The 25,622-nt window shown below is 42.1% G+C and overlaps 1 protein-coding gene across 7 annotated transcripts in view; it reads right to left on the reverse strand.

Moving 5' to 3' along the window:
• The window catches only part of Amot (angiomotin), a 58,889-nt gene that overhangs the window by 16,966 nt on the left and 16,301 nt on the right, over positions 1 to 25,622 (reverse strand). For 6 of the 7 annotated variants that reach the window (XM_028876906.2, XM_028876904.2, XM_037199441.1 and 3 more), the window contains 5 exons: positions 23,626 to 24,559; positions 16,669 to 17,104; positions 12,592 to 12,736; positions 12,131 to 12,223; positions 8,067 to 8,212 (listed from right to left, as the gene is read on the reverse strand). In XM_028876906.2, coding sequence (XP_028732739.1) covers positions 8,067 to 8,212; positions 12,131 to 12,223; positions 12,592 to 12,736; positions 16,669 to 17,104; positions 23,626 to 24,497 — 1,692 coding nt within the window. In that variant the 5' untranslated portion in view covers positions 24,498 to 24,559. Of the gene's footprint in view, positions 1 to 8,066; positions 8,213 to 12,130; positions 12,224 to 12,591; positions 12,737 to 16,668; positions 17,105 to 21,662; positions 21,738 to 23,625; positions 24,560 to 25,622 lie in introns of those variants that run through there. The other variant, XM_037199443.1, reaches the window with a different exon arrangement.

Raw genomic sequence — 25,622 nt, forward strand, 5'->3', positions numbered from 1 at the left:
AAGTACTGTCTCTTTTCCCAGGCTGGGGCTGGAGAACGCAGCTACTAACAATATGACGAGGCTAGAAATGTCTTTCTGAAAATTGTCCCTGGTTATGATCCAAAACAACCTACACTGGTTCACTTAGAAAACTTCTTCTGCTTCTCCAAATAGAGAACCATCATCTAAGTGATGGTTGAAATGCCTTTTGGTCTCCTCAGGACCATCAGTATCCCACTTTTTTTTTTATTAAAAAACAACAAATTATTTGGGATTTTTATTTCCAAAGTTGGTGGTTGATGACTGTGGATTGTACAACCCTTACCTTTATTCTGGAGCCAAGGATCCCTAAATACTCAAATGAGTCAATCTATATCTCAGTGAATGATTGAGTCAAACATGATTCTCCACATTTGCAAGTCTATAAGCCATATACCCAAGCAAAAGTTGAGATAACTGGGAATAAGAATGTGAGTTCTTTGTATCCTTTTAACTTGCAAGCCAAATCCTGGCTCAGTAGCAATGAGTGAGGAAGCAATTGGAGAGCCTTAAATAATCTTCAACATCCAAGAAGATTGGAAAATAGGCAGGCAGCCTTACCATCTTGCTTGCAAAACAATAGACTCTGCTTCTCACAATACTTGTACAGCATCAGCCAATGCTGGGAGATCAACTTGTAGCCTCTTCCTAAAATACAACTCCTCCCAAGTGAGGTACACCTGCCATTATTATTCCCCTCTAGGATAATCTTTACCACTAGGATTAAGAGTTAAAATATTATTGCTAACTTGTATTAAAAACTAAACTCAGGCATTTGACTGTGGGTAATTCCTAAGCCCTGAGTGACTTCAGTAGGTAGCTGCAGTATAAGAAGTTGCTCATAGTACCAACATTGTCCACATAGCTTTGAGGAAGCCAACAGGACCCATCAGAACTTCTCAGGACAGAAACCAGTTATCTTCTTCATAGTAGTGAGTCAAAATCCCAATTCTGTTGTATTTTCATTTCAACAGCACTGCCACTTAATAGTGAGGGAAACAATATTTGTTTCGAATCCTCCTCTATCCACGTTAGAATTGCTGAGCTTTCTTCATGTGGTGGGAAACCTAGCTTACATTTTCCTACCTCCAAAAAAAAGATGGCATCTCTTTTGGCCATGAGAAGGCAAAACCTGTTCAACGGTTTCAATGTTTTGTTGTCATTTCCTTTCAAGACAGACTTCATTCACTCTAGCACTGTAACCCAACAGTGGTAGCTCTAAGTCTAGATGTTTTGCTAGTTAAGAGCATTTCCTAGGGCATACAATAAACAAATAAATCATGACATTCTGCCTCTCACTAAGATTAAGCCTTTCTTTTCTGATTAGGACAAGCAAGACATTTGTTTCTGACTAGGACAAGTAAGACATTTAGGGCAGGGAAGTCTCTGCCTTGCTATTTGCTAAGATTTCGGTACTGGGAGAGAAGGAAACATTCTTTATCCTTCACCTTTGGGGTTCTATAAAGTTCTTGAGCTATTTAGAGCTGAATGCATTTATTTGTGAATCACTCTGAAAACCCCAAGGGAGCAGTTTCATGTTAATGTAGAGAATGTGAACTATAATTACGAAGGCTTACAGCAGTTATACTTAAAGGCAATTAAACATAGACAGCATGCAGTTCTTGCCTTGATAGTGTAGTACAGCAGTGTAAGCTCTGAAAACTGAAAAGCAAGCAATCCAGTGTCATGCCAATCTTTCTACATCCTGCCTTCTCAAAAAGGAAAAGTAAATATCCTATGAAAAGCACTCCCAGAAAGAGGAGTCACTCAGCCAGCCCCCTGAATGAGAAAAGCAACACGGGATGGGGATGTTCTCTGAGTTTGCTGAAAACAGGCATACAGTTTAGACAAATTCTGCAGAACAAGTTAAGAAAATAATGACCGTTATAGCTGTCATACCTGACCTCTTTAAACGAAAGCTTAAAGCTCACCCACAATCACAAGCACCTGGGAGGTGCTTAACCCCTAAGTATGTGACAATGGAAAGTTGAATGCTGCCCAATGTAATTTGCAAGCTCAGCCATCTTCTAAGTTATATACTCCACATTTTGTCGATCACCTCTAAGCACCACAATTCATGTGCTTTAACTTCATTACTATCCTAGATTTTATGTTTGACTTTTCCCATCATCATGGTGAACTCCCTTATCTTCTCGGTCTCTCCTTTACAGTTATCTATGTTGTTAAACTCCTCCAATTTTAGATTACTGATTTGCAACAGTAGGTCCCCAATTTTACCTTTCAAAGCCATTGGAAATAGTGCCAATTCTTTCTTATGTACACAACATATAGACAAAAAAATCCAATGTCCTAAGTTCTCATACTGCCTGAGTCCCTATCCTGGTGTTCTCACTTAAGAGCTATGCAACTTGAGGAACATTGCTTAAATCTCTCTGAACTCCTTCTCCACAAAGATTTAAGAAGTTAAAAAAAATCCACTAAACTAGACAGATAATTTATGATGACTTCTACAGGTCTTTAAACTCCCATAGTTCAGAAACCTAGGAGTTCCCAAAATATTCAACAATGAGCAATATCTAAAAGTGCTAAATAAAATAAGATCTTAAATAGGGTCCTAGAATATTGTATAGTCATAATCATGGAGGTTAAGAACTAAGTAAATGCTCTGTGTGTGTTTATGACAGATCACAAAAAAATGTGTACTTTTCATAGAATCCTAGATGATTTATTTTTTGATGTCTTCAGTGTTCAAGGAAATGATGAGTTTCCAAATCCACAAGAGTGGCTCAGGTCTTCATGTGGAAAATGAGTTTTCAAAACCACAGATTAGTCATTCTGAGTTTCTAGTCAAGCCCTGTACCCATGAGTTCCTAGAAGAAGCCAAGTAAATCCATCATTCCAACCTAAATCCCTCTGGTTATCCAGTGAAAAGAAGAAATAATTCCATCCATTTAAGTTTTCTCAGCAAACACTACTTCTCAAAACTTGTCAAAGGTATTTCCCTTCCCTTCCTTTCCTCTAGTCCATATTCTCTGTTTGTCTCCTTAACCCACTATTTCCCTTTGCATCATCTTTGATAACCTTATTCTCACCCCATCCATGAACTACTGTATCCCAAAGGTTCAGTCTATGACATCTTTCATTTTTGTCTCTCTACCAATGTTTCTTAACTATTTGTTTGCTTGGCCATGTAACTGTAAGGGTTTTAAATCATTCCTATTCAGGACAGATTTTCAAAGGAGAATCTTATCTAAGTATCATGATGCAGGTCTGTCAAGATTGAAGGTGGAGGACCAGATGTTCAAGACCTACCTCGACTAGATGAGTCTGTCACTCTCTCACTCTCTCTCAAAATACACACACACACACACACACACACACACACACACACACAAAGATTCACAGATGACAGATGCACAGACCCATAAAAGGAATCATTAAAAATCATAAGAAATTGGAGAAAGAACAGCAGGAAAGTAATCTGATAAGGAACAGGGCAAATCCTCTTGAGCTAAAGCAATCATCTTTTCCACTGCTCTTCTGTAAGAATTTGAACCCATTCCCAAGAATTTGGCAGATACCATAACCTCTTCTGACTCAGGAAAATCTGATCCCCACAAATGAATACCACGTGATGGCATCTCTTCCCTCCTTCCAACAACTGTGGGTGTCTTTCAAACTGATTTTTTTAAGAGAGCTATACACAAAATTAGTTTTAGAGCACCTCAAGCTAACCACTTGTCTCAGGCCTTCACAGGGAAGTTTCTTAATCCATCATTTTCTCATTTCTTTACAGGGAGACAAGAAGCAGGGCTAGAGGTGCTGGCATTTTCTCTAGATTTCTCTCTGAATTTCCTGCCTAATCAGTGCTTTAATATTCTCATCTGAGGTTCCTAGAGGATAGAAAACATGTCTGTTGTTGTTACTTATTTTCTTTGTCTTTTGTGCTCTTCCATTGAGTTACATCAATAGTTCTCTGTAAATATTTTCAAAGATTAAAAACACAGATGTGTAGGTAGAGGGAACAAATTATTTAATACTAGCTGAGTGAACACTGACATACACAGGCACCCATTTTCTCAAAGACACTGAGGCTGATGCAGAACTAAATTCAGTGCCTTTATTATATCTGATTTGTCTCTTGCCTTCTATTGCCTACAAATAGTATTTTGTAAAGATCATATCTACAGTATATTTTCTCTGTTCTCCTTCGCACAATGAGTTTTTATGTTGCTCTATGAGCCTTCTTCAGTAGTTTTAGTTTGATCTGATTTAGTTTTACCCGGTGACCCTGCTCTAAGTCAGGGTTCACATTGAAGCAATTTGGTAACACTAGCCTGGTATTAGCAAGCTGCCTCTGTCCTTTGCCAAAAAGTCTGTGGTCTACTGGTAGATAGTAAAAGACTAAAAGAGTAAAACACCACCTCTGGAAACTTGCTGCCTTGGGAATAAAGAAACCTACAAGGCGTCTACCTTGGGAATTTAAAAAACCATAGATATAAAGGAATGAGTAAAAGAAGAAAAACTATGAGGGGTCACCCATTTCCATTTGGTGTGTGGACAACATTTCGTATTTTTTAAAGAAGATTGAAACAACCAACACTTACTACAAAGAAACTGCACTGTCATAGGCATAAGAAATTTCATCCTTTGATGAAGTGCCTTTCAAATAAATCGATAGTTCATCAGCAGAATACCCTGGGAAATGCCTGGGTGCATGTGTACCTTATCCTATTAACCCTCTAAGTGTATACATAATTCACACTCTTAGACTTCCACTCAAATGTGTAATGCATTTTAACTATTGTCTAAGTTTAAACTTCACCAATGGAGTCCAACTGGTTAAAACTTATTAGAGAGTATTAAACATATTAATGTTCTTATATAAGATATAAGACATCTTCCTCTACTACTGGGAAGGAGGAATCTGGTGTATTACTTGGTGGAGAGGTGATGTAGCAGAAATTACCTTTAGAACAAACCAAAACAAAAAGCCAAATACATTTCGTAGTGAGGGACATAGAAAGACTGACAAACGCGAGCCCTTAAGAATGCTAGTGGCAGGGGAGCGCAACCAGGTGTAGGTACATTTGAGAAGTGGATGAGGGGGCAACAGGACTTTGAGAACTACATCTTGACAAGAGTGACAAGTCTAAATCATCACCAGCCACTCGAATGCTGAACGGGTTAACGCATTAGCCCCTTCTTCCTCAAGCTGTATAGTATTCATTCTAGCCCCAATACCTTCCGCTGGCTCCTCTCACCTGCTTCTTTATACACTCCTGTACACAGTGCTCACTACGCTCACCCTCAGCATCCTCCCGCTCTGATTTTGCCAAGTCTGTTTTTCCCACCATCCCTGAAACAATGACCCAAGCCACTGCTTCAACTCTGTATTCGCCTAATGTAGCAGCCGGCCAGAAGCCCAGGCTGCCTTGAGTCTTGTGAGAAGATATGCCAGACATCCATGGAAACTCCCCAGTGAGGATAATTTAGAGAGGATGGGGAAGCTCTCCGTGAATGTGAGACTATTGCACTTGCTTTAGGACACAGAGCTCTTTTGAAACGTTTAATTAGTGTCAACTTCAATAGGACCCATGTGTCTCAAAAGATAAGGGTAAGGAGGTCAGGAATGCATCATTTACCTCATCTGGCTGTCTGCTACTCAGGCTGTAGACTGATTTTAAGGTCTGTATCACAGTGACTTGTCAGGGAAACAGATCTATTCATCCCTGCCCTAGCAAAATAGCTCTGTGGATGTCATGAGAGCATGGTTTAGAGAGGAATAAGCATTGAACTTGTAAGCAATTGAAAGTTAGGGCTTTAGAAAAACAGTTCTTGCCTGAGGTGGCCCTTCTGTGGAATGCTTAGAAGGATGACTGCAGAAACCTACAGGTAGGAGGCACAGTGGATTAGAAAAATGAAATGAATGTCAAGGAATGTACCTACATGAGGGCTTTCAAGAGGTGAAGGTGTAAAGAACCCAAGGATCCTTGAATCAATACATTTCTAATTTTCCCTGCCATCTTGACGCAATGAAAACTAATTACCTGAGTGACCCTGAACTTCAAAAGCTGAGAAAATCCTCCCCTCCCAAAAGGCCTGTTTTGAGAATGCTCTCGTAAATCTGATTTGCAAAACAGGCAAGAGAACTTTTCCCTGGAAAAAACTCCCCATTTCATAAAGCCAGACATGAGCCATACAATGTACATTTACACAGGGCCAAGGAGGTCTTTTGGTGTATCTCTCTGTTTTCCAACATGGCCTTCCTTAAGCCATGTCATAAGAAATCATAAGAAAAACCTTATCTACTCATGAATCAATCTCTGTCTCCCTCCCTCTCACTTTATGTTTTGAGACTGTGTATCTCTGCCTGTTCTGGAACTCACTGTATAGACCAAGCTGGCATTGGACTCACCAAAATCCACCTTCCTCTGCCTCCTAACTGCTGGGATCACAGGCATGTACCACCACACCCAGCACAAAAACCACTCATAAGACAGAAACAGTCACTGATTTTGTGAAGGGACTATACTAAAGATCCCATATCAAGCAGTTACAGAGTTAGTGACTCCTAATATTCCATATTAAACAGTTTAATTCTGAATAACCAAGTCTCTGTCGTTTCCCAAGAAGTAACATTATGTTTCTAAGCTACTTTCCGAAGAAGTTAACACATTATGTTGATTTTCTACAACTTGAAGTTAACACTTTGGCAATCAGGCTAAAGGTTATCATGGATTACATGGTATTATCTCCTAGTAAAGTGAACCCACAACCTAACTTCAACCAGTTTTTAATGCTCAGAAAGAACAACAGAGGAAATCTGTAAGTCTGGAGATCTCCAGCAATGAGGGCCATTCTTCGTGAGAGGCAGGAAGCAGGCAATTAACGGAGGCAGAGAAGACATTTCATATACAACAGCCACAATGCCATTTCATGGCTAAAACTATAATTTTATTTTATTTCTGGTTCATAAGCCTTTCAACTTGTAAGATAATGGAGGTATTACTATTGTTTTCAGAAAGGGTTTCACTGTCTAACTTAGGCTGGCCTTACATTTGCTATGTAGCCCAAGTGGCTTCCTACTAGAGATCGATGGCAGTTACTATTTCTCTTAAAATAATTCAAATTTCAAAATAGAATTGAACAAGATTTGAATTTCTTAGTCAATTTACACTTCACATCTTTGTTGGGATATACTCATTCCCAAAAGTTCAAAACATTTAAGAGTTAATTTTACTCTAGTATAATCACAACCAACATCCAGGACTAATTAATTAATGACAGTACAGCGGCAAAGTTCTCTCTTTTTCAAAGGAACACAGTTTAGTGTTGCAACAGAGCAGCTTCTACATGGATACTAATCAAATACATATTTAAATCATACTTTTATAGTTCAGGGTCCCTTGTATTTGTCAAAGAGCTGACAAAGTCAGCCACACCACATAATAACATTCTTTAAAACTAGTCTCTAAGCCACAACAAAGATCTTTAGCAATGCATTCTCCTGACATAAACTGTAAACTCTCCCTGGGTCTTATTTTGTGTTAGACCTCTGAGGACTGCTTCCATCTCCAAACCAAATTGTCAAATTCAATAGCAAAATATGTGGCCATAAAGATGCATTTCTGATATAAGACAAGGGACATGCTTGTCTTCCCATCAAGTATGAGAAGAATAGGACCATTCCAATTTCAGTATCATTGGAGTACTTTAAAATATCTGGAATCATTCTATAGTTCTTCAAAAATGAAGTTTTAAAGCTGGGTAAGAAGAGGCTTACGGCAGAGCTAGGTATTAGAGAGAACTTAGGGTATGAAAAACATGTATTAAATGAATGAGAGAATGGAAATTGCCTCCTTCGAGTGTAATGATTTCATATTACAGAGCAAAAGAAAGGAACATGCAGAGAAGGAAAATGCAATCAAAATCAATACACTCATGTCAGCACAGTTGTAACCAGAAGCAATAGATGGCCCTCTCTGGTGGAAGATTGTGGAAGCTGAATATTCAAAACGATGAGAAGCTAATGAGCTCCCCAGCTCTCCTATTCTCAGGCTCATGTGCTTCCTGAGGACACCTACCTCTTCTTCCAGCTTCACCACCTTTGCCTGGGCATTGCTCAATGCCTGGTCTCGGATTTCAATGTGTCGCCTTTGGTCTTCATTGGTAGAACGAGCAGTAGCCAGCTCTGCTTCTAGCTTCTCCTTTTCCCGCTGGCTTTCTTTATCTGTGAGAACATGGAATATCAATACTGTCATCCTGAAGCTGGGTCAAAGCCTTAAGTAAGCAAAACTAATAAGTCATATATATTACATGACAGTGTACATACTTCTAGCACATGGCTGAAAGAATCAAAATTTACAACATTTAGATTTTACCACTGGATCAACTAACTTGTTGGGTAAATAAGAAGTAATGAATAAGTACTTATAAAATGTCATAAAAAAAGAGCCAGGCAGTGGTGGCACACACCTTTAATCCCAGCACTCGGGAGGCAGAGGCAGGCGGATCTCTGTGAGTTTGAGGCCAGCCTGGGCTACCAAGTGAGTTCCAGGAAAGGTGCAAAGCTACACAGAGAAACCCTGTCTGGAAAAAAAAAATGCACCGGGAAAAAAAAATGCACCGGGCGGTGGTAGCACACGCCTTTAATCCTAGCACTCAGGAGGCAAAGGCAGGAGGATCTCTGTGAGTTCAAGGCCAACCTGGGCTACAGAGTGAGTTCCAGGAAAGGTGCAATGCTACACAAAGAAACCCTGTCTTGAAAAAACCAAAAAAAAAAAAAAAAAGAATTAAGCACTATACAGCAACAAACGTATGTGTATACATACATCCACATACAGCACAGAATAAGTTCATTTCCTCAGTTTTGTTTTTATAAAATGTTCTTATATTTGCAAAAGAGTAACTAAGCTGAGATCTAGAGAAAGCTCTCACAGAAGTGAAGTCCACAGGGCAAGCTTCTGTCCTCAAAGTGGGAGATAGGTGGACAGAGAATCACAATTTACCAAATTAGAATTGTGTGAGCAAAGAATACCATGGAAACCTGAAGCTGGTTAGGAAACCCTGCACTAGGATTGATTAATTGCTCATAGCTCAGTGTGTACAAATGTGAGCGCTAATTCCCGGGAGAGGTACTCATACTGGAACACCCACATTTTTGGAAGTTTTGCCACCAGGTGTTCATCCAGGGTCTCCCTGGAGATCAGAAAAAAAGAATCTCCTTGCCTTATCAGCAGCAGGAGGGGAAAGAAAGCATTTTGAAATGTACCAGAGCATTTTGTTCTTCTCAACACAGCATGCCCTGAGGAGAAACTGTTTAACCAGAACCTAACTTGCTGAAATATTTTGGATAATAACCAGTCTGGACAAAGGATGATAACGTCCATTTTAACACGTTCCAGGCTGGAAAACAAGAACTACCTGACTCTAGGCCCCTCTGATCACATTGCAGTAAACAGAGGTGGGGACTGAGTCACCTTTGTAAGGTTTACAGTCCCAAAGCACAGACTCAATAAAACAAAACACCCTAATCTCAGGGCTAGATACCATTTCACTGGCCACACACCTTATGCTACATCAGAAAGGAGTATTATGCTCAGAACAATCCAGGGCAAGTATTATTCAAAGGCTTGTCTACTGCAGTTCTTCTTAGCCACTACATAATTCCTGCTATTCAACAACAATAATCAAAATAGCAGAACTGTTTTTAAACTAAAAGACAAAATGCACAGTTTCGTAAAAGACACAGCCTGCATCAGAACCTGACCCAGGTAAGTTAAGGACGTTGGAATGGTCAGATCATATCTTTGAAATGCCTTTGATTAATATGCTTAAGTTTTTATTAAGAAAAGTAGACAGCATGCAAAGACAGGAAAGGTATGTAAGTAGAAATGTGGACATTCTAAGAAAGGATAAAAACACTCTATCAATAAAAAGCACAGGTAACATTGCCATTTTCTTTAATCCATATTTGTTAAGAATTCAATGAGATAACAATGTATTTAAATGAAAGAAACATGAAAAAGCACCAACAAAAGTTTGTAAAGAGAATGAAAATAACCATCACCAGGATTCAATGATGGAAGAGAATCATATTGCTTCAAAATATGTCTTTTATTAAGATGTGACTGATTCTTTTATATTAGTTTTTAAAATGTGAAGACTAAGTCTCACCTGTAAGAGTAGCAATTTTGTTTCTGAATTTGATACTAAACTACAGCTACAAGGGACCTTGACATATAGTTATGTCTCATGTTTTTCCAGGTACTTCTCCTGTTATCTAGGACAAACTCCATCTAGGACCTCATACCAGAAAACTCATAGAAATGGTTTAGATTTGGACCTTATCTTCATGATGCCAGCTTGGCTTCATTTCTCACTGTGACATTACATACATCGATCTGAATAGATAGATGTACCTTGAAAAGAAGTGAACATTTGCTGAACACTCACCACGGATCAGGCATTGTGCTGGCTGAATCCTCAGAACAAGGATATGAGCTATTACTCTTCACTTCTCTATTTGCATATGAGGAAATAGGACTTGGAGAGCAAGCATGACTGACTTGCACTAGCTCCCACAACTGGAAAACCAGGGGTGAATTCCATACTGAGGCTCAGCCTATGGAAGCCCCTTCTACTGTACCCAACTGCCTTCTGGGTGAAATTGTTTCTGTCTCTCTGGGGTTGCTGGAGTACAGTTCCAGAGAAGGCTTTTCAAAAGCGCTTTCTTTTTCCCTGCTACAGTTCCCACCTTGCAGGCCCCTTTGGATGCCCAAAGGCTAAAGAAAGAAAGGGGTCATAAGGCATGCTCTCTTCCCCACGTCATTTTAGAATCACTGAGAGTGTTTCACTCTGCTGTTAGTGTCGTTTGGTTTAGTACATAAGTCCATTTTATAAACCCACAGCAGAGCTCTGTGAGCACCTGAAATAGCATTTCTTCACAGAGAGGAGTGCAAACAAGCAGATCCGGGGCAAGAACCCATATGTTTTGGTTTACTCTGGGAGGCTGCCACCATCTTCCTGCCACTGAACTAGCTTCCAGGGTAACAGTGACACCACAAAAGCAACTTCACAATTTACCCCAGGTTCTGATGACACCGGAAAAACAACATTCCTTGCTCTTAGACGGACAAAGGACTGGGAGGCTCTGGGCAAAGAGGAAGAAAAACTGTTTGGAAGCCAGAGCCTAGACGACCAGAGCAACCCAGGCAGGGAAGGGAATATTGTAAAAGAAGATCAAACAGACTTGTAAAAAGCTAACTGGAAACTGCACAGAATGACATGAAAGGGTCATTGGGAGGCCCAGCAAAAATAGAAGAGACTGACAAGTCCTCAACCAGCAGGACAGCAGTGGGAGCTGCACTGAGGGAGGCTGGGGCAGGGCGAAGCCAAGCTTAAGCGACTGCGCGAAGAAGGACGCTTCATCTGTTCTCAACCCAGTTTCTTCTCCCAGTGGACTCAATCCACTATGAAGTTTTTATTGCTGCTTTTATTATAGCAATTGGAAAGAATTAGGCATTGTCTAGCTGGGTGGAGTCCATTAGGGGCCGATAAAGAAGGGGATTAATTCATTGTTACAGTCCTAGGAGTATTTTCAGACAAAGGAAACACTATTATGAGGAAAGCATAATTCTGCCCAGCCCTGTACCCTCTAACTCTGTGAGCAGCACCATGAATTCAGGTCATAGCAGAGGCCCTTCCTTCTCTGGCTATCTTCACAATCTGTCAGTGTGGAATGATAAGTGTTGAAAAGGGGAGCGCTGGTACAGGCTGGGGATTCCAAACATGAATCACTGTCCTGCATGTTCATCCCATCTACCAGAGCCAGTGTATGGACTCACCTACAACAGTCCTTTCATCATTATTAAGGATAATGTTCCCTACCGAGGACAGGGATCCTAATGGACTTTTCTGACTTCCTACAGAGAACAGTCCTTTGCTGTGACTAGAGGTTGTGGCAGCAGCCTTCCTGGTATTTCACGCAGTAACGGGAAAAAGATATTCATTCTCTCCTGGTTGTTCTCAAAGGCTAAAGAGAGTCAGGCACCATTTTCACTTTTCTCCCACCCGTAGCAGCAGCATTTTCAGACCTGTTACCGCCCATGCATACATTCCTACCTGCCTGTGGACTTTCCAGACTTACTTTTGGCGAAGAGCTGAGAGATGGTTTTCCTGGTGTCCTCTGACCCCTCGTACTCTTTCTCTGCCAGCTGCTTGTTGGCAGACTCTAGACGTTCTGTGGAATATGAAGACAATCAAATCAACAGGGCTGTCCATACACACTGCTAAGCACATACTGTCTGTCTTCTAAATACTGGCCTTTGGCAAAAGTCAGCATCTTTTGACAAACAGGACGGATGACAGAGACCTGAGTTTGCAAATGTGAATCTCAAAACAATACAAGACCTACTAAAGCAAGAGCCAGATGTAGGGACCCACGCTTTCATCCCCACTACTTGGGAGGGTAAAGCATGGGAATTCTGGAGTACAAGGCCAGCACGGACTACATATTAAGTCCTGGGCTAGCCTGAACTATGTAGAGAGATGGTGTTTCGAAAAACAAGCAAGCAAACAAACTACCAAGTTCGGTCCACTTGCCCTCACCTCTCAGATCTCTGTTGAAGTCATGCATCCTTCGAATCTCACCCTCCAGCTTGTTCCTCATGGCTTTCTCCAGAGCCTCTCTTTTGGAGGATGACTTCACCAAATTCTCATATGCCTCTGAGACTCGCTGGATTTCTGTCTCCACCTTCACATTAAAAAGAAAGATGGTGTTGCCGCTAGTTTAACGGGACAGACAGTTTAGAACCATATATGTATGCCACACTTCAGTGGCATCTTTTTTCAGAGCTTACATATGGGTTTATAAGAAATACTCTCCAAGATCAACTGTAAGCTCAGAAAATGATTCAGCTGCTTCATGGGATTTCCTTAGGGCAAAAATAAGTGTGTGTGTGTGTGTGTGTGTGTGTGTGTGTGTGTGTGTGTGTCTGCATGTATTTCTATTGGGGTGGGGTGGGGGTTGGGCAGTGTGATTTCTGCCTTCATGGAAGGCAGTAAGATAAAACAGACCTCACAGGATTTTAATTTCTGAATTTTTTCTGATTTTGAAAATATTAATAATACTGTATATTATATAGCAATAACTTTATTTTGAAGCCCTCAAAGGACTTCTGTGTGGTTCTCTCATTTTGGGCTGACATCTGCCTAGGTGATATAACTTGCCCCATGTTAGCAGATAGAGTGGTTAAATTACCTTTCCCAAGTACACATCAGCAGCATATACAAATCAGCAGCATGTATAACCCCTAAAAACCCAAATTGGTCAGCAGCATAATTCAATTCACCTTCACCACTATTCAATCAAGAGTCAGCTAGTTAACTGTGATGTGTGCAAACCTGAAGGAGAACATATCCACATTATCCTTGCCTGCAATAGAATCAAGTCAGAGAATTTAGGGCAAGACACAGCTGTAAGGGAACAGGGAGCAGAAAAAAGTTATCCCTGGTTGGGGGAGGGGAGGAAAATCATTTCAGGGAGAGATGGCATTTCGAGGCAGATCCTGAAAGCTGGATTAGATTTCAATGGGCAGAGGTGAGGGGAAGGGTATTCTATTCTGAGTAAGCAAATGCATTCCCAGAATGACCAGGAGTCTAATTTGGCTGGACACTGTGTGGTAGCCACAGGGAAGCTAGAGGGATATGGCTGCGAAGATAACTGAAGTCAGGTCATAAAATGGCTTTAAAAGCCAGGCATTTGGACTTTATCCTATAATGACCATCGTCAGTGGGAAACTAGTACCGGTTCTGAACTGAAATTCATGATTTGTCTTGTTTTATGACACTTCTCTGCAAATCTTATAAAATGAGAAGAAAAGCCAAAGATTCTTGTCCAGAATTAGCCAGAATCAGGAAGAAAACAAGAAACTAGACTCCAGAGTTTTTTTTTTCTTTTTTCTGCGACCAGTACAGCTCCCATGCACGTGTACTAACCGCAAAGATTATTTGCATATAATTTGTATAAGACAAATAAAGCCCATGGCCTATTAAGCAATTTTCAAATTAAGGCTGACTCCTGTAAGCCACTCTGGATTTCTTCTTAGTTTTCCACTCTTCCTGAACAAAGCTCAGGGTGCTTTAGGGGGCGAAATAAACAGGCGCCCCAATTGAGGATGGGGGAGGAGCGGTGGGGTTACAATCAACTCCGAATCCAGCTGCCCCCATCTTCAGACTCCTGCTGGAGCCAGGACTGCCTGCAAACAAATGAGGCTTACACCACTGAAAAGAGCAGACTTGAAAGTGTTTTTCTCCTTGCAGATGGCACCAAGATAGCAGCACAGAAGGTGAAAACTGGTGAATGGCATTTAGAGACAAGATCTGCAGGGCCTGCGCCTGGTGAAGCTTTTGCATGAAATTCAAGTGCTGGAGAGGAGAAAATAAACATTTCCATTTGAAAGAGCAGGCTTGGTGTTGTTCTGCCAGAGGCAGCCAAGAGAAAGGGAGTGAGGCTTCCTACTTACCACCCAGAAGGGTGCACCTAGAAAGACAGTCCCTTTCTCCATGTGCGCCTGCTCGGGAAGGATCTGGTGCTAATCCTTCCCCTTCCCCCTGTGGAGATAGCGTCCTCTTGCACAGAGCAGAAAGGCCAGAGCCACCGACTTGGTGTGGGTGATGGATGGGGTGGAACAGAGGGAGAGTGGCTGTGGGTTTCAGGGCTTGCTCATTCTACTTTCTGTCCTCAGGAGCCTCCAGTGCGTGCTCGTGTTCTCTCTCTCTCTCTCTCTCTCTCTCTCTCTCTCTCTCTCTCTCTCTCTCTCTCTCTCTCTCTCTCTCTCCCTCCCTCCCTCCCCCCTTCTTTCCAGCGCTACCATCTGGTGTGTATGACACTTTCCCCTACTTTCATTCTCTTCTTCTCCCCTTCCTGTCACCTTTTCTCTACCTCAGCACCGGCTTGAACTCTGCTTCTCCAGACACTCAAGCTGTGAGGATCGTGATTTTTCTGACAGACCTCTCTACACAAGGGCCAAATTCCTATTTTGTCCCCTGCACTAGTCACCCAACCCCGCTCCTAGTGTCACCAGGGATCCTTGACAAGGAAGATCTGAACTCAGTAACCAGTGATTATGTCAAAGATGAGGCCAGGCCGAGCGAAATTTAAAGTTAGAGGAGCTCTAATCAACTAAACAGGGTTTCTAGTCAATGGACAAAATTCATGTGCAGCATTAATGCAATGTTAGAGAGGGGTGTTGGCAAACTGGGAAGAAAGAAAATACAAAATCAAGACAAAGTAATAGCTCTCAATTCACCCTGATAGCCCTCAATTGGATTTGAGGACATTAAAAGGGGGGGGGGCGTCTTTTTCACTATATAACAACCACTTAACTATGGAAAAGTAAGCTCTCTCCTCCTTTAGGTAAAAGATCTGGTGTTGGCAAATTCTCAGCTTCATGCAGAAATTCCCATTCTGGTTGTCTCCTAGAGACAGAGTTGCTGAACAACGTAAGGCAAGTGTCCTTCCCTCCCCACCTTCAGCCTAAACTTCTGGAACAGTTTGCAAGGAGATCGTGCCTCATGAGCTCCTCCTGGTTAAAAGCTACAAAGAAGCTGCCAAAGGCATAACTCTCTTCACTAATAGCCACTAAGGCAAGAGCTGAGCTTTGGGCCTTGAGGCATTAAAAGCTAAAGTCCCAGCTGCGGCAAACAGTGCGGGTGGGGGGAACAGGGAAGAATGGGAACTGGGGACACATACTTCTTTTTCTATTTCCTCTGCCTACGGCTGTCACCTGTCACCCAGCTGTGGCGCTAAGCCTCTTTTGTGTGTCCTCTTCAACGCGCGCTCGCACTCGCACACGCGCAGGCACACACACACACACACACACACACACACACACACACACCACAGAAAGAGAGCAGATGTTGAAGTGGATCTTTAGAGAGAGACCAAAGCAAACGTGGGGAGGAGGGCTAGTGTCAAAGAAGAATTAGGGAGAGAACTCCCACAAGGAAGAGCACTGTCAGCCTTTTCCTGAACCGTACAAAATCTCAGCTGCTGGGATCTTTCTAGAAACTATGAACTATGGCTTTATATTTCTGATTCAAAATCATATGGGGAAAATACAAGCAAGACAAAAAGCCTTTAAATGCTGGCAGGTTTTCCATGAGCACAGGCCTTACTAATATTCTTTATGAAGAAGTATATCTGCTAACTTTTAGAATAGAACAATGAACCAAGTTTTCTTAAGGGTTATAGAGGGCTGGAGAGATGGCTCAGCCATTAAAGGCTAGGCTCACAACCAAAAATATAAGGGTTATAGAGTCTGGGACATCTCTAGTATTTTTCTATTAGTATAAATGTAAAATGGCACTTCTCTTAAAGAAAAAGGGGGACAAAAGACAGTAGTGAGTGTGAATATGATGAAAGTACATGATACGCATGTGTGAAAATGTCATCATAAAGTCCATTGTTTTGTATCATTATGATAATAAAAAGAGAAAAAAGTTAGTTATCCTAGACAGACACAGCTTTTCTAAAGTTTGACCAACATCATAAGAAGAATCTCAAAGACCTACCCATGCAAGATGGTAAACACGCACAGATGAAACCTTTAGATGGGTATTTAACAAGTCCCACTAGTAAGACCCAAAGAAATCTTTAGGGACCCTCAAGGGAGCCCTCCCTACCTTCTGCAGTCTTGCCACTTTCTCATAACATCCATCCAACTCATGCCGCAGGTTCCGATTCTCATCAGAGAGGATCTCAACCATCTGCTGGGCTCTAGAGACGATAGCAAAAGGGTCAGCTGGCATGGGCTGATAAGAAGCAGACTGCTGAGCCCGAGGCATAGCTGAGTAGGCTTCTCCTGGCTGCTGCTGTGGTGCTGGAGGAGGCAAGGCGGGCTGGGAGAGCCGGTGACTCTGATTAGGATGAAAATGCTGCTGCTGCCTTGGCAGGTGAGTAGCGTGGTCCCCTTGGTTTGAGACCAGGGCGTGTTGAGCCGAAGACAATCTGGTAGACTGTGGAGACTGCAGCAAGGCACCCCCGGATGTCAAGGAAGATGTTGGGCTGTGAGGCTGAGCATTTCTTGCTGACAAAGACAGCGAGATGTCCTGCGTTGTCCTGAAAAACACATAAGGCAAGCTCTGGTTAAGTTCACTCCCAAGGCACAAGTAAACGACACAAGGAGATCCCCCCAAAACACAGGTAAAATGAGAAGCCAGCAGAATTAAATCCCCATCAAAGAACTCTAGAGTTCACTCTTACCGAGACATTTTGTGACTCTGTCCAAGAGCTACTGCTCACTAGCTATGATCCCCTTGGAGATGAAACCAGATAACCTCTGAGGTAAGTATGGAACTCTTAAGATGGCTATCTCCACATTCATTGCTCAGTCGTTTAAAATTCCTCTTGTACAATGTAATGCTCATGTCCTGACTGAAAACTGAACCTGTCTGAAAAACACTTTATGTATGCGAAGACTTCAGTTTAGGAAATATGTTTACTTGGTTACTTAAAACAGACGTTCAGTTGCCTTCCATCTTCCTATCTGTGACTACCTTTGATAATTCATACACTTAAGAATTACTCAGAGATATGAAGACATTTATTAAATTTAAAACACCAAATAATTATTGTTCATGTCAGTTATCAATTTAATAATACATATTAAGGAGCACTATGGAGGCTTGGAGAAGTTATAGGCAACACTATTGGACTATTTATAATACACTAAATCACCAAATTTAGGAATTAGAAAGGCCTTAAATAATTCTTTTCTTGGAAAGGGTAAAACTAAAATCCAGATAAGGAAAGAGATGTGCTGAGGGCTTGGGATGCAGTGCAGGGCTGAAACACAAGCCGAGTCCCATCTTGAATGAAACAAACAGAAAGAGAGAGGAAGGGAAAGAGAGACATTTGGGGAGAATGAATGAACTATGGTGTTAGTGGTAGTGTCCCACTCTCATCTTCTGGCTCCATTAATTTCTAAGCAGTGCTGTACAAATCCCCAACTTATTGTTTATAGAATGTTTCAGAAAGAAAATCTTGGTATATTGTTTAATGTGGCTTTCTGATTTTTGGTACCTAACTATTAGATACAAAATATTAATACCAAAGTACAAATGATATGCGCATAACTATTAACTAAAACAATCCAAGTATATGGATGTGTCACACCCCACCATCACCACTAACAGGAAGTGTATATGTCTGTGTATACTGAAGGCAAAAAGGTAATTTACCATCCCCTAGCCCAGGCTGAACTCTATCTGTTCCTGAATTTCTCCACTCAGGGAAGACAGATGGCTAAGAGCAGGATTTAGATCCCAACAATGGGACTCCAGAGACTTTCGTTACTACTTACTAGCTCTGTGCAACCTTGTTCAAATTACTTAGTAGAGAAGTCGGAGAGATGGCTCAGTGCTTAAGAACACTGGCTGCTCTTTCAGAGGACCTCTTTCAGAGGCTGCTCTTATTCTGAGAACCCACATAACAGCCATGATCCAGGAGATCTGACGCTGTCTTCTGGCAGGCATTAGGCATGCATGTAGAGCACAGACATACATGCAAGCAAATCATCCATACATATAAAATAAGTCCTTCTTAAAAAATTTATCTTACTGGGCATAATTGCATAGGCCTTCAGTCCCAGCACTCACAAAGCAGAGGCAGGCAGATCTCTGTGAGTTCAAGAGAAGCCTGGTCTACAGAGTGAGTTCCAAGACAGCCAGGGCTGCAAATGAACTGCAAAAATACTGGGACTGTCACATATTTTGACTCAATACAAAATATAGCTTTTTATCTACCAGTGAGATAGGTTGAACTTGTGAGTATCTTCCCAATGGAATACCCTGTTAATCTTTGTGCTAATTTGCATAAAATTCTTGATAGAAATTGGACAAATGACCAGAAACAATTAACTTTTCACTAGCAATTCAGACACTTGAACACATTTCTCTCTCCCACACTCCAGTTAACAGCATCCCCAAGAGCTCCTCCCTGTATAGGCTGTTTACAATTACCAAATCATTCCAAATATTTGCTCATGGACACATCCAATGACCTTGATACTCACAAAAGTATTCTAACCTTTTCATACCCCGGGGTCTGACCTACCATCCCATACACGCCTCTAGCATACACACATTCTTCCAATTTTATACACGTCACTGGAAATAATTGTTAAGTATTCAAGAAATCAGGTAAACTACTTGGGCATAAAAGAGATGACACACTATTCAAGACTACAGCTGGAAAACGGAAGCCATATATAACCTTTCTTTCCAAGAGCTCAAAACACTCAGTTGTTCTAAAGCCTGGGGTAGTTTATGAACTGGTTTCCATTCTGTGGACCTTCAATGATGTGTTCCCTTTCGAAGAGCTGTTTCAATTAATGTGTAATACAGAGGTAAAATGCTCTGTGATTTGGGAGGAGGGGGGCCTTTGAATATTTTGAAGAGAAAGAGGGTCTTAAATTTCATATTCTCCAATCCTATTTCCAAAGTTTAGGGGAAAAAAATCACAACACTATCTTTTGCCTTCCTTCTCAGGATTTTGAAGTCCACTGCCTGGGAGGTATTCGCTCTAAAAGACTGAACACAGAGTTTCAAACTGGGCTTCCTCTCCACAGCTCCCCTGGGAGCTTATCAAGCAAAGGGGGCCTTTTTCTCAAACAGACGTAGGCATCTGCCTCCCTCCCTCCCTAAAGGGTAAATGGCCTGTCAAAGGCCCTGGACAGTGCACAGCTTCTCAGGGGTCTAGAAAAGGATCCTGCAAGGTTTCCGGAAGGTCTCTGGGGTCAGATAAGCCCAGGATGAAGATAAGCGAAAACAAAGCAGCTGCCCCTTGACTCCCCAGGCTACAAAAGGAAGCAGAGGGTTGGAAAAACCAACGCAGTCCCCTTCACTGGCAGATCTACAAACAAGTAAAGGCTTGGGTCTTCGAAAAAGTAGAGAAACGCTCCAGGCAAAGGAATTCCATCTGAGCTTCAACATCTGCCTGCCACCAAAAGGCAGGACGACATTAACACGGGAATAAAATTCCCTGTGAGAACAGGGGGCTCAGGGAAGAAGACACAGGTCGAAGAGAACTCTGGCTTATGTCAGAGGAAACAAAAAACACACTGAAGATTAAATAATAAAAGAAAGAGTAATGATAGCAATAAAGTGGCAGACGTGAAGGCAGTGCACTCTCCAGGTCCTTCCACCCCACAGCAGCTGGAAACACTCCCCTCTGACATAACTAACTGGGAACAACAGGCCACCGGAGACAATAGAATCACATGATCCCATGGACAATCCGATGGATAGGCCTCTCTGCCTCTTCTCCCCAATACCCTGCTCCTTCCTGAAACTCATGGGCTACTAGTGCTCTGCAGAAGAGAGGACCTGGCTGGCTGTCTGTGCAGGAGACCACTCACCAAAATTAGGCTCCTCCCCAAAGCTGCTTTGAGAGAGAGGATATATTCTCACAGAAAACTTGTAAAGACAAAAAGGGAAAGTAAAGTACACACACACACACACACACACACACACACACACACACACACACACACACTTAACAAACACAGATCTTTCCACCCTGCTACCTCCATGACAAGGGTCCCCATTCTCTTTGGTCACGTTCACATGCATACCCACCTACCCACATGAGTACAAGTACTCCCCCGCCTCCTCTTTCTCTCATCAGAGCAGGTGTTGCTAACAGCCTATAGCCAGCTTCTCACCACTGAAATGGTGCCTCTCCCAGTCTCTGTGGCAGTGAATGTGAGTCCTGGCGTAGCTTGTGAATAATTCCGGGCTGTTCCAATTGCACAAGTAGCTCTGTTCTGAACTACAGATTTAGGTCACCCTGAGATTCTGTTCAACAAGCATTTCAAGAAACCTCAGATCTGGGCATGATTTCAATAATTGAAAGGGGGTGGCTGCTATATAAACAGAAATGATTTCATTTTTTAAAAGCACTTGATCAGTGTGTAAACCCAAGATGCAAAAGGGGGTTCAAGTACTCAGAAAGACCAAGATTTAGACATTTAAAAATCCTTCCCATGACTTGGCCTTATTTCCCATCTGGAGTTCTGAACATTCAAGCTATTTATTTTTTTAAGTAGGGAGGAGGGCATGGAGATGATGAAGTAATCAAAGGATTGTTTATAACATTTTGTTCGTTTTAACAGCAAATCTCCAACATTTCACTGAATCTCTGAAGGCAAATGAAAGTGGTGTTTTCTTTTTAACAGCAGTTTGTTTAAAAAAAAAAAAAAAAAAAAAAAAAAACCCTTACGTTTTATCCTGATCTGTCATTTGCGGTTTCAGAATTAAGAACGTAGGCTTTCTGTTTTTTTTTTTTTTTTTTTTTTTTTTTTTTTTTTTTCCCTGTGAGCTGCAGCTACTTGGGAAGATATTCACAAGCCATACAGGAAATAAAGGAGGAAAACGTGTCAGCACTTAAAAGCAGTAGACTTCTGGAAAGCTGTTGGACTGCCTCTTTTTGCCAAGGATCTGTCGATAGGTGCCCCTCCCCCCCACATGGGGCATGCAAAAATGCTTTGAGACAGAATTTATCTGATGTATACCCAGACGTCCAATGGAACACCTCTAGCTCAGGCAATTTTGGTATTTGTCCGGCATTATCAAGCACACTGTTCCTGTCCCATAGAGAAGCAACTGGTAGAGCATACCTGTGTGTTACAGTACTGCTCAAGGGCTGGGGGTGGAGCTCAGTGGAAGGGCGCTTGCTTAGCATGCTGGAGGCCCTGGATTAGATGCCCAGCACAGCCAAAAACAAACAAACAAACAAACAAACAAAACAAAAACAAACGTAGGTCAGCATGGGCTTTGTTGTTTCAAGAGACATAAATAGAGTGAGATCCACAGATAATTTAGAAGGAAGGAGGAAAGATACATATCTTCCTATAAGATATATGCAGCTTAATTTCTCTGGTTGTTTAATCAGTATGGGAAGGAAAAACCCCTCTTTGTCTCATTATTTATTTAGGCAGATCAAAGAGCTTTTCCATCTAGCTTCAAACACTGTGGGAGTCATTTCAGATCACAAACAATGCTGGTGACTGAGTTCTGAAAATAGCTTTCCTGGGAAGGCGGGCCATGTGCTGAGCTGGGGCTCCGGCTTCAGCTCCACACCCTAGCCAACACACTCTTCCACAAGGCAACCGATCAGATGTCCGCCCATCCACAGGCCTCTAGAAGGGAGGCAGTGCCTCAGATGCTTCCATACTGATGGGAAATCCAAAACAAAAGCCCAAGGCTTCCTTGACATTTTTCCTAGCTTGAATGGATTTCCACTAAGCTGCGCAGTCCAAGGGTGCAGGCCCTCCCTGGGTCTTCCATTTCACTGGGCAGTTGGGAACTGGCTTCTTGCAGTAGTTGAAAGCTGAATGGCCCTGTTCTGATCCCATTTCCTGTTCTGAGATGATTAATCAAAAGTTAGGCTCCTGTCTTCTGAAAACTTCAGAGGAACTTGCAAAGGGTTAAGAAATCACCCTGGGTTAAGGAGAAAAAAAATCCTAAACCGGTAAGACAAGGGGAGGAGCCTAAAATGAATTGCCTCTGGATAAAAAAAAAAATCAGGACCTGGAGGGGAGAAAAGACATACCAGGAAATGCTAGGTAACTTCTCTTACCTCCACCCTACTCCACCCCAAGTGCCTTACCTCCTGAGTCACCAACGTCAAGCCAGGAGGTTCTTTCCCAAATGAATGAATGGACAAGAAGCAAAGAGGAAGATACCAATGAGATCACAGTCTTGGACTGTGAGCCACCCAGGGCTTCAATGCTTATGGACACCCATCATTACCTAACACTGGAAAAGGGCCAGGACGCCACGCATAACTGTTCCCATTGCTGTCACAGTTTAACCCTTCCCCTGCGCCATGTCCTGAAAGTCTACCAAACAGTAATCATACAAATAATAAAAAAGAATCTTAGGATTGGGTAAATAATCCAAATGACAATGGGTGCTGAATGATTAAGAAATAGACTTAGGAAGAAGGAAACATACAACACAAGTGATAGAGTAGTTTTCCACCTGCATTTTAGCATCTAGAAGAACTTCTACAGAGATAATGTGAATTTAACCTAGATGCTTATAAACATGAAAGGCAGCTGCCTAACAAACTCTTTCCAGAAGAACCAAGAAGCAGCTTAGGCATTTCCTGAAGCAGGACCTGAAGTTCAAGGCAAGGAACGTTCTGAATAGGTACACGTATATAATTCTTCCACCAACAAACAATCATATCTCCCTGGCTGTTTAGTATTGAAAAGTATCACAATAATTGTCTGAGAAAGTGTAACTAACAGGAAACAGATAGGTTGGTTCACACATGAGAGTGATTTGTGAATTATGGAAGTGATAAGATTTTGCAGACGTATAAAAGTCCAAGATAATTTGCTTCTGCTTTTTAAGAAAGGCCTTAAGAACTCGGAAGATTAGAAACTTTGACCCTTCTTCCGGAATCCTAGGAGGCAAGAGCAAATCAACACTAAAATAAAGCATTTCTCTTCTTTTCAGCCACTGGGCAGCTTGTTATTATTAAACACCTGCCCATGCCTTCCCTTTCCCAACAGGCAGCAGAAGAGGCTGGTTGGGGATGAGGCCAGGAAATGACAGAAAGGGAACTCTTACCTGGCTGCCCCATACTCAGGGGGGTGCTGATACCTCATCAGTTGCCCCTCTGTTCTCCCTGGCTGGTTCAGGCGATGCTCACTATAGAAGTGCCCTGGCTCTTGGGACTTGCACACTACAGACTGGGATGGCATGCCCTTGAAAGGATATTCTGGTGGGGGGCCTCGGTGTTCCAAGCCCTTCAGACTATGTTGGCTGGGAGGTGGCCCTTGAGCTTTGTAGAATTCACTGGAACTGGTGGGATTCTTGTAGAGGTCACTGGGTTGCGGTGGGGAGAGGGGAGCACTGGTAACAGGTGGATGGGCTTTAACTCCACTGGTGGCCAGTGACATCTGCATTAGTCTCTCACTCAGGGATCGGACATGCCCTTGCTTAAGATCTCTAAGTCCTTCATCTTGGTGCATCTTCCCAGGATTGAGTCGCTGAACGGATGGGCGTCCCTCGGTTCTCATCTTCTGGTTAGTGACTCCTGTGACATAGAAAGCAGCCCCAACACTAGCATGCTGTTGGCCCCTGAAGTATTGGGACTGGACCTTGGCTTCTTCGTAGGTTGGGAGTTCCTCATTATTCTGCATTCGAGGGGACAGCTGCTTCTCCATGCTGATGTTTTCGGACTGGATTTCCTGGCCCTGGGGTTCTTGCCGAGCAGGGTGTGCCACGAGCTGCTGGTGGTGATCCTGAGGACTCAACACGTCACTCTGAGGGCCTGGGTTCCCACTGCCGGTGGAGAATGGAGGGCTATTCCCTGTGGCTTGCTGGTGTATGGCAAGCAGATTACGATTCTCACTAGGATTGCCATAGCGAAGCTGCTCTTGAAGCAGACGTTGCAATACCGTAGTTCCTCCGCTTGGTTGCTCTTCAGAATTTCTCATCTCTAGAGCTGGCGGTGCTTTGTGAAGAGAGAGAGAAATGGGGCACTTGGGCTGCCCTTGACCTGAGAAGGGGAAACAGGAAGCTTAACATCCAGCTGATGTATTAATCAGTCCTCTAAAGGGGAAGAAAATGTGTTTTTGAAGGGGAGGAATCCATTACAGAAACAAAACAGAATTGTATTCATAAATCATAGATTAATTCCATGCTTATTGTCTTTAGCAATGACATGTTGAGGAACATTTAGGCCAAAAAGTTGTTTCCTCTTTTACCATGATCTAACTAATCCTGACTTAATCTCTAAAAGGAGTGGGCAAACAAGGGGCAGCCAAGCAGGGTGATCAGAGTGGGCAATTTTCTAAGACCTTACTTACAAGGTTCATCTCTCTGTACTCTATTTAAGTTAAAAAAAATTACAAGTCTTATGCTATGGAGGTGAAGACAGAGAAGTGGGCAAAGTTACCCCCTAAACAGGATTTATGAATCAGTTCAGCATGTGATAGAAGGAATAAAATACAAAATAATAACTTAAACAAATAATGGGTAGGGAGAGCTTAGCTGGCACCAGGCACAAATGAACCCTGCCTCAATGTTATTTTTTCTCACATTGCCTATAACTCTGAAACATAATCTTAAAAAAAAATCTTTTCAGTATCCATTTTGGATCTTCCATGATTTAATAAGAAAATGGCTTTGAACAAGTATTACTGACACATTTCTCTTTAGTCCATCCAAGGATAGACACAATGATAGTTTGCTGTTAGGTAGGACAAAGGTAGGGGAAAGTACCTCTTCAATTTGAAATCTTCCTCTGGCAGCATTTAGAAACTGAAAAATCAAAGTCCATCCTTCCGATGACCATGTCCCTGACTACCTCCTTCAATTCTTCTAAAGAACTAATATGGATCTTGCAAAATAGACAGCAGCAGCACAAATTAAGATTCACATCATAATACTGTATACTGGGTAACCTAACACAGTACTCTTTTTTTCATGACATCTATTTTCTCATCTGAAAAATTGAATGGCAAGTCACGTGCACCACCCCTTCTCTCCTGACACTCTATTGCACGTATCACTTTATCAGACACTCAAACACTCTTTGGAAAGAATCTGTCATGCTAAAT

This window comes from Peromyscus leucopus, chromosome X (genome assembly GCF_004664715.2).
Source record: "Peromyscus leucopus breed LL Stock chromosome X, UCI_PerLeu_2.1, whole genome shotgun sequence".
Lineage (NCBI taxonomy): Eukaryota > Metazoa > Chordata > Mammalia > Rodentia > Cricetidae > Peromyscus > Peromyscus leucopus.